A 14,455-nucleotide genomic window follows, 5' to 3' on the forward strand; every position below is an offset into this window, starting at 1 on the left:
CCCTGCTGGGCCCCCATGTGGAGAAGGTGGTTCTAGACCCCATCTTACTTTGATTTTGATTTCAAAGCCGTGTGCTTGCTCATAATCATTATAAGAGCATTGTCTCTTGGGAAACCTAGGAGGATAAAACAAAACCACTCTATGAGAATTGTGGTGGGTGAGTTACAGCAAACCAATTAATGGCTCTAGCAGAACTTGTAAAATTTAACTCTTATTATTGAAATTAATCAAAACTCATTTCTTTTTTTTTCATAGAATATTCTGTGTTGCTTATTTTTCTCCATTATTTGCAATGCCATATCATTATGAGATATTGTTAATTTGTCTACGTGTTAATGTTGAAAGATATTTGACTAAAGTGCCTAATTAAAAAAAGAAAAATAAATATAAATTGCTATTAGATTTCTTAGACCAGTTATTATCAAAAGTGTTTTAAAATATGCCTGTGCATGCACACGCATGCACATACAGAGTGGATATTTAACAGTTTTTAGATGAATGGAGGATGTCCAGGTCAATTCTCAATTTAAAATTATTTTTCAAGCATTTTAAATTTAGCAAGTCCTATTATGCCTGTAACTTTTTTTCTGATTCTACTATCACATGCCCTTAGTTCATCTAATAATTTAACATCATGCTAAAAGGAGTGATTTCTTGAGTATGCTTTCAAAAAAGAAATCAACCTGCTTAAATTAAATGTACAGTAATTCTATTTGTCAGATTTCACATCTTCCCTTCCTTTCATCTCTCCATAAGCCTGGCTTTAGTTATTATTTTTACATGTTACCAATACCAACAAATTTTGTTCTTGTCAGCTCTTCACCACCCTATCCATGGGTAATGTGACCTTCCCAGATGGTGTAGGAAGTCTAATCTTCAGGTGTCTGCAAACAGGGGGAGGTAGCAATTTTTGCATATGAGAAATACCGTACAATATTTTTTCATAACTATTTTCTCCTGTGTGTGTCTCCATGTTCATTCAGGCTGTCCCGACAACAGCTCTGACCCTGGATGTGCAAGTCCCCTGGATGGATTTCAGGGCTGCCTGAGGCTCATCTCCATTGGTGACAAAGCGGTGGATCCCATCTCCATACAGCAGGGGAAGCTGGGGAGTTACCGTGACCTCCAGATAGACACCTGTGGCCTCACAGACAGGTAGGCAATCTCATGTCAGCATGCCTGTTTTCAATTTTTTGATAGTAGATTACAAACAAATGAACCGCTGGAAAAGAGCATATTCTTGCCCCTTCTCCATTACTGATATCCATTCCATAAGGAAAAATTATATTTACATTGAAAACAAAAATGACAAATTTTAAATAATTGCTTCTTTCCAATGATATTTTCTTAGAAGACACACTCTAATGAATTTTCCTTGTGTATGCCTCCAAGCTCCTTAATTCACACAGAATACTATTGATGCTGTTATAATTATTGATTAGTACATACTTTAAAAAATTCGAACATTGCACAAAACAGATTAGAATATTCTAAAGAGATCATTGAGGACCCGGAAATAAAAATTCTATGTGGTCAGCTGCATTCACCTTACACTCCCTCTTCTACAGGAAAAGTGAAAAGTAACTCTTCCTTTGAGAAAGGTTGAAGCTTTGGGGATTTCTAGTGATGTTGTAAACACAGTAAAGAATGGAGAGAATTCAGTTACCACATACTGAGCATGGTACCACTTCACTGAAGAAGACAAGAAAGGCAAAGCTTTAAAACAATAGCATATTAAAATTGCTAAGCATTGCAACTTTACTGCAGTTATTTGTTAGTCATGTCTGACTTTTAAGTAATTTTGGCTAAAAGGGATGGCTTAACCATCACACATTCAAGTTTTTTTCTGTGACTGGTATGTCTGACTTCTCTGCAGTAGGAGTGCATTAAGTTCGTGTTGAATAAATATACACACTCCAGACATCCTCACACATCCATACACGGGCACCTTTCCAAAGTTCACACTGCACAGAGTCCTTTGTGGAGTAAATCTAATCTAAATTTAACACTAATTGAAATTCCCTGTCATGTCCAATTAACTACAAGTTACAGTGCAATCTAGCAGTGTATGAGAAGATCATAAATTCCCAGTATGTAAAATATTGACTCACAAGAATTTGAGTTCTTTAATGCAAATGTCCATGGCCATATGTTCACATTCTATTCATTTGTAGAGGAAAAAAAATGATTTAAAGAATTTAGAAAAAACTCTCTACCCTAATTTTCAGATTATAAAAATTTTTTTTGGCATGGAAAGTATAACATCATCTGCAAGTTATAATTGCAGCCAGCTCTGGCATCCTGAATCTTGGTATTGGGAGAGGGTTAGAGATGCTCTCTTGGAAGTAGAGCACATCCTCTCACCCATGGGAATGGCTTTTAGTGGGTCAGGAGGGTGGGAGGTCACAGCTCACTGCCAGTAGCCTGGTTGTCACTTCGGTCGCGAAGCTCACAGAAAGTTATATTAGTGCTTGCAGAATTCCATCACAACACATGTGTAATCACAATATTTATCTCACATAAAGGTTGCCCCTTTGTGCATAAAGGTCTTTATTTCAAAAACAGAACAAAAAACCAACGTATCTCTGTGTGTGTGTGTGTGACCAAAATAGAAAAATAAAATAAATTTCCACATCACATTTTTAAAAGATTTTCAGGTATCTGTGCCAGTCTATGGAGACATCTGTGGTATTAAGTTATCTTCTATAAAATTGAGGCTCATGGCAACTTTGTAAGTGGTTATAAACATAGCTATTGGCACTTTGGATGGCCTATATAGTCACTACTTGTAATTTTTTATGGTTCAACATCTAAAGACATATCCTTACTCTCCATTCTTCTTAATACTAAAAATATTCATTTTTTCTCAACCCTTTAGTCCATACCTACTAACTGCATGTCCAATGCACCATGAAATAGATTCACTTAAAAGTGCAGCAAAGCAGACACTTACACCTGGGCTGCCTTCGGGCGCTGGGCACTGTAAACAGCCAACCACCCAGCCCACCACTCTGCCTGCCCAGAGCAAGTCCTAATGTGCTCAAGTGAATCTGAGATTTATTATTAAAATGCAGCTAGCTTTATAACTTCTATCCATCGGGCACAGGAATTAATAATTCATGATACATAGCAGCGTTCCTCACACTGCAAATGCTGAAAAGATGTTTGAAATCCTAGCGATACTTCTTAGGAAACTTTTCTGAGCCATATAAGGACTTGTGCATGACGCTCTGCCTTCCTGTGGCTCAGATGACACTTTATAGGGAAGGCAGCACAGTCCTTTGGGACAAGGCTATGGGGAGGGGAGAGCAGTGAGGAGGGATCCTGTCTTACACCCTTTGGGTTTTGGACATTAGGATTTCATGTCCTGTAACTCAGGCTACATAGCTCTTTTCAGGTTCCTTTTAGGCTCAGGTGTTTGCTGTCTAGAGCACCCCCAGCCATGGATGGTGATGATGGGGTCACTTTTCTCACTTCCACTGCCTTTGGCCCAACATTAATCTTCTAGATGCTAAATATGACACTGTGCATCATACATCTTGGGGTTCTTTTTAATAGAAAATAACGCATTTAGAAGAAAATTAATTACCACAAACTTTAAGTTCTTATTTATGAAAAAAAAATCTTATCCCAAAACATTTCTAGGTAAACTATGATATTCTTTATCACAGAGCAGTCATTTTCACTGCGTTAAAAAGTATGGAATCTATTCTAGTATGATTTTAGAGAGTTCCAACGTGTCAAAATGAAAGGCATGAAGTTACTTTGTTCAAACGAGGGGTAAAGGGGATGGGCCCTGCTCGGGTCAAGCCACCCTTTCAGTCCAATGGGGTTCTTCGGTAACATGATCTGAAATGCCACCACTCCTAATAGTCTGTGACTCTGCTATAGACTGTCCTGTTCTTTGACTGTTGTAGTAATTTGCTGACTGGCAAGGTTTGGATGCCCCATCGTAAACCTCTCCAGAAAGATAAATAAGTCGGGCACCATTTATTCCACACGTGAATCCCAACTGGCCCAAGCTGATTTTGAAATTCACAGTCTTAAGGTTGACAAACTGTTCTGAAATTTGTCAGAAATTAAAAATAAGCAGATCCAGGAAAAATTTCAAAAAATCTATTATGTATCATTTTATTTCTTTTTAAAGTAAAAGTGAGTTTGCCTATTTCCAGTTCTTACTGACAGTTGAAATTTTTCCATATTTTTCCAAAGAAAACCAAAATAGTTCTTTGGTTAGATCTACTGGAATTTCAGTGTCTGCGAGTGTAATTTGTGCAGTAGTAGAGGAGAAAAAAATATCATAAGATAGCCAGATGCTCCCTTTCATCTTTTGTTTTTCCTACTTTCCTTTTAACGATGTTTGTTTTACCTTATCTGATTTGCAGATAAGTGGCTGTTGGGGAGCCGACTGGGATGAAATAGGGGTGTTTGTTGCTCTCTGGGTATTTCTACATGTTCATTCTGTCCTGTTTTCTAAGCAGAGATCTTTTCATTGGTGTGAATCTCTCTTTTTCTTAATACACTTTGTGGTAGTTTGTTATGGCAATAATAGAAAAATAATATAACATTTATATAAAATTATGTATAAATTTATAAATCTATACACACACATATTTTCTTTCTCTAAGGTGAGATTTTGAATACATTTTAGTTTTATATACTTGCCTGTATTAAGTCCCTCACAATGAACATTTTTTAATTAATACACTTTATTTTTTTTTTAATATTTTGGGAACTGGTGGGTTTTTTTTTTTTTTTAAGTATTTGTTTATTTATTTATTTATGACTGTGTTGGGTCTTCGTTTCTGTGCGAGGGCTTTCTCTAGTTGCGGCGAGCGGGGGCCACTCTTCATCGCGGTGCGCGGGCCTCTCACTGTTGCGGCCTCTCTTGTTGCAGAGCGCAAGCTCCAGACGCGCAGGCTCAGTAATTGTGGCTCACGGGCCCAGCTGCTCCGCGGCACGTGGGATCGTCCCAGACCAGGGCTCGAACCCGTGTCGCCTGCATTGGCAGGCAGATTCTCAACCACTGCGCCACCAGGAAAGCCCAATACACTCTTTATTTTTTAGAGCAGTTTTAGGTTTGCAGAAAGTATAGAGAGTTCCCCTTTATCTCCTCTCTTCCCAGTCTCCTCTCACACAGTTTCTGTATTAACATCTTGCATAAGTGTTGTACATTTATTACAATTGATGAACCGATATTGATACATTCTTATTAACCAAAGTCCATAGTTTACAAGTTCACTCTTTGTGTTAAACAGTTCTATGGGGTTTTACAAATGCATAATGTTATGTCTTCACCATTACAGTATCGTACAGAATAGTTTCACAGCCCTAAAAATCTCCCATGCTTCACCTACTCAATCCCCCTCCCTTCCCCCAACCCCTGGCCTGGAAATCACTGATCTTTTTACTCTCTTCGTAGTTTTGCCATTTCCAGGATGTCATATAGTTGGAATCGTGCTCTACGTAGCCTTTCATTTTGTAATATGCATTTAAGGTTCTTCCATGTCCTTTGTGGCTCATTTGTTTTTAGTGCTAAATAATATTCTGTACCACAAGTTCATCCATTCACCTACTGAAGGACATCTTGGTTACTTCCAGGTTTTGGCAATTAACAAAGCTGCTGTAAACATTTACGTGCAGATTTTTGTGTGGAAGTAAGTTTTCAACTCATCGGAGTAAATACCAAGGAGTACAATTGCTGGATCATTTAGTAAGAAGATGTTTAGTTTTGTGAGATACTGCCAAACTGTCTTCCATTTTGCATTCCCATCAACAATCAATGAGAGTTTCTGTTGTTCCTCATCCCTGCCAGTATTTGGTGTTGTCAGTGTTTTGGATGTTTGCTATCCTAATAGGTCTATAGTGTTATCTCATTGCTTTAATTTGCATTTCTCTACTGACATATGATGCTGGGAAGCTTTTTATATTTTTATTTGCAATCTTGATACCTTCTTTGGCCAGGTGTCTGTTCAGATCTTTTGCCCTGGGTTTTAATTGGTTATGTCCTTATTGTTGAATTTAAGAGTTCTTCCTATATTTTAGATACCAATCCTTTGTTAGATACGTGTTTTGCAAAAGTTACCCGTTAGTCTATAGCTAATCTTTTCATTCTCTTAGTGTCATTCATAGAAAAGAAGTTTTTAATTTTACTGAAGTCCAAATTATCATTTTTTTCTTTTGTGGACTGTATCTGAAAAGTCATTGCCAAACCAAGGTCACCTAGATCTTCTCCTATGTTATATTCTGAGAGTTTAACTGCTTTGCATTTTACATTTTAAAATTCTAAGATCTAGTTTGAGTTCATTTTTGAGAAAGATGTAAAGTCTGTGTTTTTATTATTATTTTTTGTGCATGTGGAGACCCAGTTGTTCCAGCAGTTATTTGTTGAAAAGACTGTCCTTTCTCCAGGGAGTTGCCTTTGCTTCTTTGTTAAAGATGAGTTGATTATTTTTGTGTGAATCTGTTTCTGGGCTTTCTAGTCTGTGCCATTAATCTATTTGTTCTTTTGCCAGTGCTGCACTGTCTTGATTTCTGTAGCTTTGTAAGTCTTGAAGTTGGGTAGTGTTATTAGTCCTTTGACTTTTTTCTTCTTCAGTATTTTGTTGGGTGTTTTGCCTTTTCATATAAACTTTAGGATCAGTTTGTTGATATCCACAAAATTACCTGCAGGGATTTTGACTGAGATTCCCTTGAATCTATAGATCAAATTGGGAATAACTGAAATCTTGCCAATTTTGAGTCTTACTATCCATGAACATGGAATATCTCCACTTATTTAGATTTTCTTTGTTATACTTCATCAGAATTTTGTAACTTTTCTCATATAGATCTTGTATATGTTTTGTTAGATTTATGTCTAAGTATTCTATTTTTTTGCATAATGCTAATGTGTTGTGTTTTTCATTTTAAATTTCAATTGTTCATTGTTCATTTATAAGAAAGAATCCTGCAGCTTTGCTATCATCACTTATTAGTTTCAGAAGTTTTTTGTTGATTATTTGAGATTTTCCACATAGACAGTCATGTCATCTGTGAACAAAGATGGTTTTATTTCTTCTTTCCCAATCTTTGTACCTTTTATTCCTTTTCTTGTCTTATTGCATTAGCTAAGACTTCCAGTATGATGTTTGAATAAGAGTGGTGAGGGCAAATCTTTGCTTTGTTCCCATACTTAGAGGAAAGCATCTAGTTTCTCACCATTAAATATAATGTTGCTGTAGGGTTTTGGAGGTTTTGTTTGTTTGTTTGTTTGTTTAATCAAGTTGAGGAAGTTCCTCTCTATTACTAGTTTGCCAAGGTTTTTTGTTTGGTTGGTTTTATTTTTATTTTATCGTGAATCAGTGTTAGATTTTGTCAAATACTTCTTCTGCATCTATTTAGGTGACCAAATGGTTTTTCTTCTTTAGCCTGTTTATGTGATAGGTTATAATAATTTTCAAATTATTTTTTTCAAATTTTGGAGCAGACTTGCATACCTGGAATAAATTCCACCCAGTTATGTTGTGTATATTTTTTATACATTTTTAGATTCAATTTGCTATTATTTTGTTGAGAATAGCACTTATTTTTGATAATGAAAAAATTAAGTAACATTCTTGCAATTAAAAATTTTAATCTTATAAACAAACATTAAACTCTCACTTTCAGTTTCAAAAAGTGAGATGTAACAATGTCCATGAGATATAAGTGGTTATTTGGTTTACCTGAGTGATTTTGTGGTTTATTCAATTAAGTGGGGGAAAAAATAACAATAAATCCCTTAGTCTTAAGTGATCTCTAAATCTAATTCCTAGAGGCATCATCAGTCTGATCTAAAGTACATGACATTCAGAACCCCTGGCACTGTGATGCTATATGGATAAAGAGTTTCTTCTTTTTCCTGACTTCCTTCCTTCTCTTTAAAATGTTTCCTTATGTACTAAGTCAACATGGTAACATATTACAATGTGGTATACATATATCAGTTAGCTTTGGCTGTGCAATAAATTATCTTTAAAACTTACTAGCTGAAAACAACAACTGTTTGTTTATCTCACAATTCTGTATTTGCTGCTGGGCTCTCTCTCATGCATCTGTGGTTGCCTGGGGGATCAGCTGGCAGCTGGTTGACTTATAATCCCCTCAGTCACTTGTCCTGTGGTTTGAACCTACAGGGGTGACTAGACAACCTGAAAAAGCCCAGGTTTCTTCATGTGGTTGTGCTTTCAGGGTTCAAAACTCAGTAAAAGAGCAAGCCCACTGCCCAAGCACTTTTCTAGCCTCTGCTGTGTTAGTTTGCTAATGCCTCATTGATCCAAGCAGGTCATATGCCCAACCCAGATTCAAGGTGAAGTAAGCTACACTTTTTGATGGAAGTATCTATAGGTCACACTGCAAGGACATGGAAGCAGGGATGGGAAATGTGCTGTCTATGGCCATTGCAAGCAATTTATATCCCTGTCATGTATGAAATTAATCTTGCCTTATTTTTGAAAAAGCAAACACATTTTCTGATGTAATGAGATGTGTAGAAAATTTGTCTGTCACAAATACATGACAGTTGGTAGCACCTAATGGATTTTTTAGTCTATGATTGATATTACATTTGGAAACCTTGATGACAGACACAACAATTTTTGTTCATGTTGAGATTTTTCTGGTCAAGTCACGGTTTTTATCTGTCTTTCATTACAACATATTAATATTAAGATACACATTTATCATGACCAAGTGTGGGAAATAGTGCTGTGTCTGTCTTCTTCTAGGTGTTTGCCCAGCTATTGTGAACATGGGGGTGAATGTTCCCAGTCCTGGGACACCTTCTCCTGCAACTGCGCACACACTGGTTACACCGGTGCAACCTGCCATTCCTGTAAGCCTCACACTTCATTCATTCTCCTTTCTGTTCTGATTGCCATGTAGTTCTATTTTTCTTTCCATTATTTTGTGTATATGTGTGTGTGTGTAACCATGTGCTAGAAAGCAACAACAAAAAATAATTATTTTAGACACTAATTTTTGTCTGGTTTATTTTTTTATTTTTATTTTTTTAAAGTATTTATTTATTTATTTATTTATGGCTGTGTTGGGTCTTCGTTTCTGTGCGAGGGCTTTCTCTAGTTGTGGCAAGCGGGGGCCACTCTTCATCGCAGTGCGGGGGCCTCTCACTATCGCGGCCTCTCTTGTTGCGGAGCACAGGCTCCAGACGCGCAGGCTCAGTAGTTGTGGCTCACGGGCCCAGCTGCTTCGCGGCATGTGGGATCTTCCCAGACCAGGGCTCGAACCCGTGTCCCCTGCGTTGGCAGGCAGATTCTCAACCACTGCACCACCAGGGAAGCCCTGTCTGGTTTATTTTTAATCAAATTTATTTCCTATTGATGATAAGGCAACTAACAGAAATACATATATCATAGGATAGAAAAAAATAGTAGGCAAAGGAAAATAAGTATAGGAAAATAAAATATAGTCAAAGGATAAGTTAAATCTAGATCTCATGATCTTATATCTTGTTCTCTTCCTCGAGCAGAATCCAATTTTAGTTCTCAAGCCCTGTCTACCTAAGTAAAAAGCATGAGTTAGTAGATTCTCGATATTTATAAAATTTAACAAGAAAAGTCTCAGAAGAAGTGCAGGATGGGAGCTAACACGGTAGGGCTTCTAGGCATCAGTGACAAGCCAGGCAAATGCTCAGGTCCGTTGCAATGTTGATGTTCTCTGATGATGATGGTGGTGGTGATGATGATGATGATGGAACTTACTGGAACTTACCATGTACTTGCACGATTCTAGTTCTCTGCATGTTTCAACTCCTTTAATCCTCAAAACAACTCTAGGAGGTAAATGTATTTTTATCTACATTTTACACCTGAGGAACGAGAGAGGCTAGGTTGTTTACCCAAGGTCACATTCTCCATCTCCTCTCAGTGTTGTTTCTTCTGTCTAGAACACCAGTCTCTTTTCTGAAGAATTATTCTTTCAACTTTAAAGCTAACAAAACTTTATTGACCGCTAATCTATTAGCTTATGACAGAGCCTCTGAAATGCCCTTGGTCTTCTAATTATTGGCTCTTGTATATGTTTTTCTTTTAGTTTTTCCCTATTTGTGTGTCACTGCTGATATTTCTGAATCCCTTCTCTGGTAGCACCCCTCTCTCTGGGTCTTTAGAGAGAGAGAGCATGATATGAAAATTCACAGATCTCACCATGTTCAGTCCCTCCTACTGGGAGAATACATTGCACTTTTAAAAACTCTTCCCTGTGAATTATTTAATTTTATTTCCACATATGGGAGAAAAGCAAGAGTTTGGACTGGCATAAATTTGTCTTTATGGCAAGTGAATCCCAGCGAGGCAGGCATCGGTGTTGGGATGAGAGCCCTGGGTCCTCAGCCCTGAAGGTTCCACAGAGGAGCTCAAAGCATCTTAGAAGACAAAGGGAGGTGACTTATGCCCTAAACATCCCATAAGTTCAACCAGAGCAATTCCACCTGCAACTCTATTTACTGTACTAGTGCCAGGTGAGAATTTCCCAGGGTAACTCTTCATTTGAAAAGAGCTGGACATCTGGGAAACTTGAGGCTAAGTGACTTGGCCAAGTCACAGTTAGGAATGGGGCGATCTCTTCCTTAGAGTGTCCTCCATCACACTTAGCAAGGTGTCTTCTATGAAGCAGATATCTGCTGAATATTAATGAGTAAGAAATATGGCTAAAATGCTATCAGTAACTGTGATCTAAACATCGCTCTAAACAACACTGATTTTAAAACTAACATATATATATATATCTGTTATATATATGTAGGGTGTTTCATTTGTGCCCCATGATTTGGTCTAATAACTGAATTGACTTTATTGGGATCATCTAACTGGTAAGCTACATGAAGATGAGATATTGCCAAATCAAAACAAATGATCACGAGACCATTATTTTTGGGTCTAAGTGCACAATTAATACATGTGTACATTCGTGTTTAAAGCAAGCTTTCTCCTAGGCATTCCTCCTCTACTCTTGTTTCCTAGGCAATTCCAGCCCCAACCCAAACACAAACACTGCTATCAATTTTCGTGTATCCCTCTGGACACTTTTCTAGGTGGTCATGAGCATATGTATTTATAGAAATGTAAACATGAGCAGCCAAAATGCATGCATGGTGGAAAAGCAATCCATATTGTCTCTGTGTCCATCAGTGTAGATGGTAGTAGCCGTGACATTGATTTGGGACAATCTGATACATTTGACACTTGGCCATGTTTAACAAAAGGATGTTTACCTTTGTAAAACCTCTGGACAAAAAGCATTCCCTTCATGTTCTTTTTCTTTGAGATGAGAGAAAAACAACCCCTCGATCTCTCCCTGGGTTTTTGTTGATTATTTGAAATAGGCAAAGTTAGAAGTGTAGATAATCCAGTCATTGTAGCATGGCATAAAGCCATATCCTACTCGGATCGCTCCATTTTGTGGATCTTGCCTAACCACCACCTGAGTCTGTCTGTGTGGATGCCAAATCTGATCGTTAGAGCTGGCTTAAAGATCCAATCCATCACTCTGCCAGAATCAGCGCTGCACTTCTGTCCCAGCAGCCATTAGCGGCTTTTCGGGTTTTCAAAGGGTTTTTCCTGTCAAGGCAGCGAGTGATGCACACTGGAGATGTTACTTGGTTGATCACTCATTTAAATGTCTTCTGAGTATTAACTGAGTCCATCATTTGCAGATGCTAATCACTTGCCTTGTACACAGCGAAACATTTATTGTACATGTAGAAAATTCAATTATGAATTAAGATAAATTAAAACTATAAAGAGATATTTCATAGATATTATATATATTTCTTTGAATTTCAATTTTCTTGAATTATTTGCAAAGCATTTAAGGATGTTTCTTTTTAAAGCAAACTTTAAAAACTGAATGAAGAAGAGTTGCTGATTTGTGAAATTCATCTCATTGAAAAAAATGCATTTCACATGTAAATTGTTTTAAGTAAACAAAGGGTATAATTAGAGTAATTTATAAAATAACATGATTATTTAGATAAAAGCGGATGATTTAGGGAGATTAAGCCAATGCACTTCAGGTGCTTAGGTATTATGAAACAAAAAAGAATTAGACAACAGTAAATCCAGTTACCACAATTTTGAAAAGAATCCTGTGTTTCTAGAACATACAGGATTCAGATCCACATGTCCCACAGTGATACCTCCTAAAATCTTTCACTCCGTGCTGCAGAATCTTCACTCTATCTGACTGAAACAGGGAAACACTCCTCTAAAGAAAACGTCCCTGAGAGCAATGCAGAATGAGTGTCACTGGGGAAAGTATCACTTAATTCACAACATGGAGGGATCCATCCCACTGTAGCTCCTGTCTGAGACCCGTGTTCTTTGCAGCTCTCTACGAGCAGTCATGTGAAGCCCACAGGCACAGAGGAAGCTCTTCAGGGCTCTACTATATCGACTCAGACGGAAGTGGCCCGCTGGGACCATCCCTTGTATATTGCAACATGACAGGTATGCTAATAAGCCTTTTTTATGACAGTTAAACTCATGTAAATACTTGCTGTGCATGAAAAACCCAGATGGGGAAAGTAGAGTTTACCTACTGGCAGCTTTATGTAGATGTGCATTTTGACTGTAATTGTAATATGATTGCTCAGAAGTATTAAACATAATGTTCTAAAATAGTTAAGAGGTGGCAATTAAACGTTATGTTCTTTCTTTGTGCAAAATTAACAATAACTCTTTGCTTATTAATCTGAAACAAAAAAGGATAAACTTTATTTCTTAGTTCATGTCAATAAATGCCAAAGACTTAGGAGAATATTCACTTTTCAAATTTATGAAAACATCCATTTGTATTCTTTTGAATCTGTAATCACATGAGTTTATCTAGGAGATAATAAATGTTTCTAAACTGTATATACTTCAAGTAATAATATTATTCTTGTGCAACTGTATAAATAATATTTTATTTTCCTTAGAAACCTAATTATATGTTAAAGGACTTGTTTATGACATATTGTTTATGATGCCTTTAATTCTTTGAAACTTTTTAATTTAACATCTCCGCCTAAAGCATAGGACCACAAAGGACCAAAGCATCCACTTTAATGAATGACAGCTGCCCTGATGGAATTGATACAAATTCTTTATACCTCTTCTGTACCTGTATCTATGTGTGTCTGTACCCATAACTTTTCCTCCATGCTCGCATAACATTTTACCAATAAAAAGAGGACAAACCTCCAAGAAAACTTTCTGTTACTCTAGCAGTGTAGACCTAACAGGTACTTCAACAACCACAGAATTTGACTCTGCAAATTCTGAGCTAATGATCAGAAAAAAATCAACTATAGATGGTTCTAAGGCAACTATAACTTAGTTATAATTTTGTTCTTCTGTTATTATGGCTACATGTCACCCTTACAGGGTTGCAATTCTCACAAGGAGGGAATTATTTATGGGTAAATTTATGATGATGCTTTGTGAGTAGCTTACAATCCTGGTGTGGTTTTTTTACCTACCATTTCATACATGAAACAAAATCTGAGCATTTTGGCAGTGATTAATCATATGATTAGATCTGAATTCAGTCAAATATATCTTCCAGTCCCAAAACTACCCCCAAAGTTGGTACAGAAAATGCAAGAACTTGCAGGGCATTGCACTAGGTGTGAGTATGGCTCTTTTGGGCTTTGGGGTAAACATTTTATCATAAATACTGACCAAAATATTGCAGTGTGATGACAGAGTTAAATACATTGGCTTACCTTTACTGAAAAATGTGTGATCAGTGAAATATGTTAGGAAACAGCCCAGGGGATCATTCTAGATATACTGCACTCCAGTGGTTTATAACAGGCCTTCAAGTGATTTCAATTCCTGCTTTGATTTTCTTTCATTACCATGGCTCAAGCGAATGCCAAGAACAAAGAAAGCTAAATAAAGTTGCTAGCATCCCAATAAAACATTTCCCTTTATCAATTAAGTTCTTAATTATCACAGAATAGTCTAGGGCATGTTAAAGATTTTCATACATTTTATCTTGGGTTAATTCTATGAGCAGAGTTCCATACACACTGAAAAATTCCAAGATTCTTCTAGAAAGGTGGAAATAATCCCAACTGGCACATTCCAAAATGAATGAAGTTTCAATGACTGAAGCTATTTTGTTAATAGTTAACTATTGGCAGGCTGAGGTCAAGTTTATAAGGAAGGGTATTTGCTGCGAAGAGGAATAACCGAGAGATGAGGGCCCGATCTTCTGCAGTTTATGGTTGTAATAAAAGAAAGATATTTTAGTCATGCTAGTGAACACACGGTCTAGGCTTCCCCATGAAGCTTTAGTTGTGCATATTTATAAAGCCCCTTTGGAATGTGTAACTATCTCAAAGGTGTTTTGTTTTAATGCTAATTTGATACCATAGCTGATGTATTTTGATTCCCTGCAATTGCTGTTACCTTTTCAGAGCGAACCTTGG

The 14,455-nt window shown here is 37.0% G+C and overlaps 1 protein-coding gene across 6 annotated transcripts in view; it reads left to right on the forward strand.

Annotated features, from left to right (window-relative positions):
• LOC309665100 (contactin-associated protein-like 3) overlaps window positions 1–14,455 on the forward strand; it is a 235,150-nt gene that overhangs the window by 168,930 nt on the left and 51,765 nt on the right. For all 6 annotated transcript variants that reach the window (XM_082471237.1, XM_082471238.1, XM_082471239.1 and 3 more), the window contains 3 exons: window positions 984–1,155; window positions 8,748–8,854; window positions 12,366–12,485. In XM_082471237.1, the coding sequence (XP_082327363.1) occupies window positions 984–1,155; window positions 8,748–8,854; window positions 12,366–12,485 (399 nt within the window). The remainder of the gene's footprint in view (window positions 1–983; window positions 1,156–8,747; window positions 8,855–12,365; window positions 12,486–14,455) is intronic.

This window comes from Balaenoptera physalus, assembly GCF_965194825.1.
Source record: "Balaenoptera physalus genome assembly, chromosome: 7".
Classification (NCBI taxonomy): Eukaryota; Metazoa; Chordata; class Mammalia; order Artiodactyla; family Balaenopteridae; genus Balaenoptera; species Balaenoptera physalus.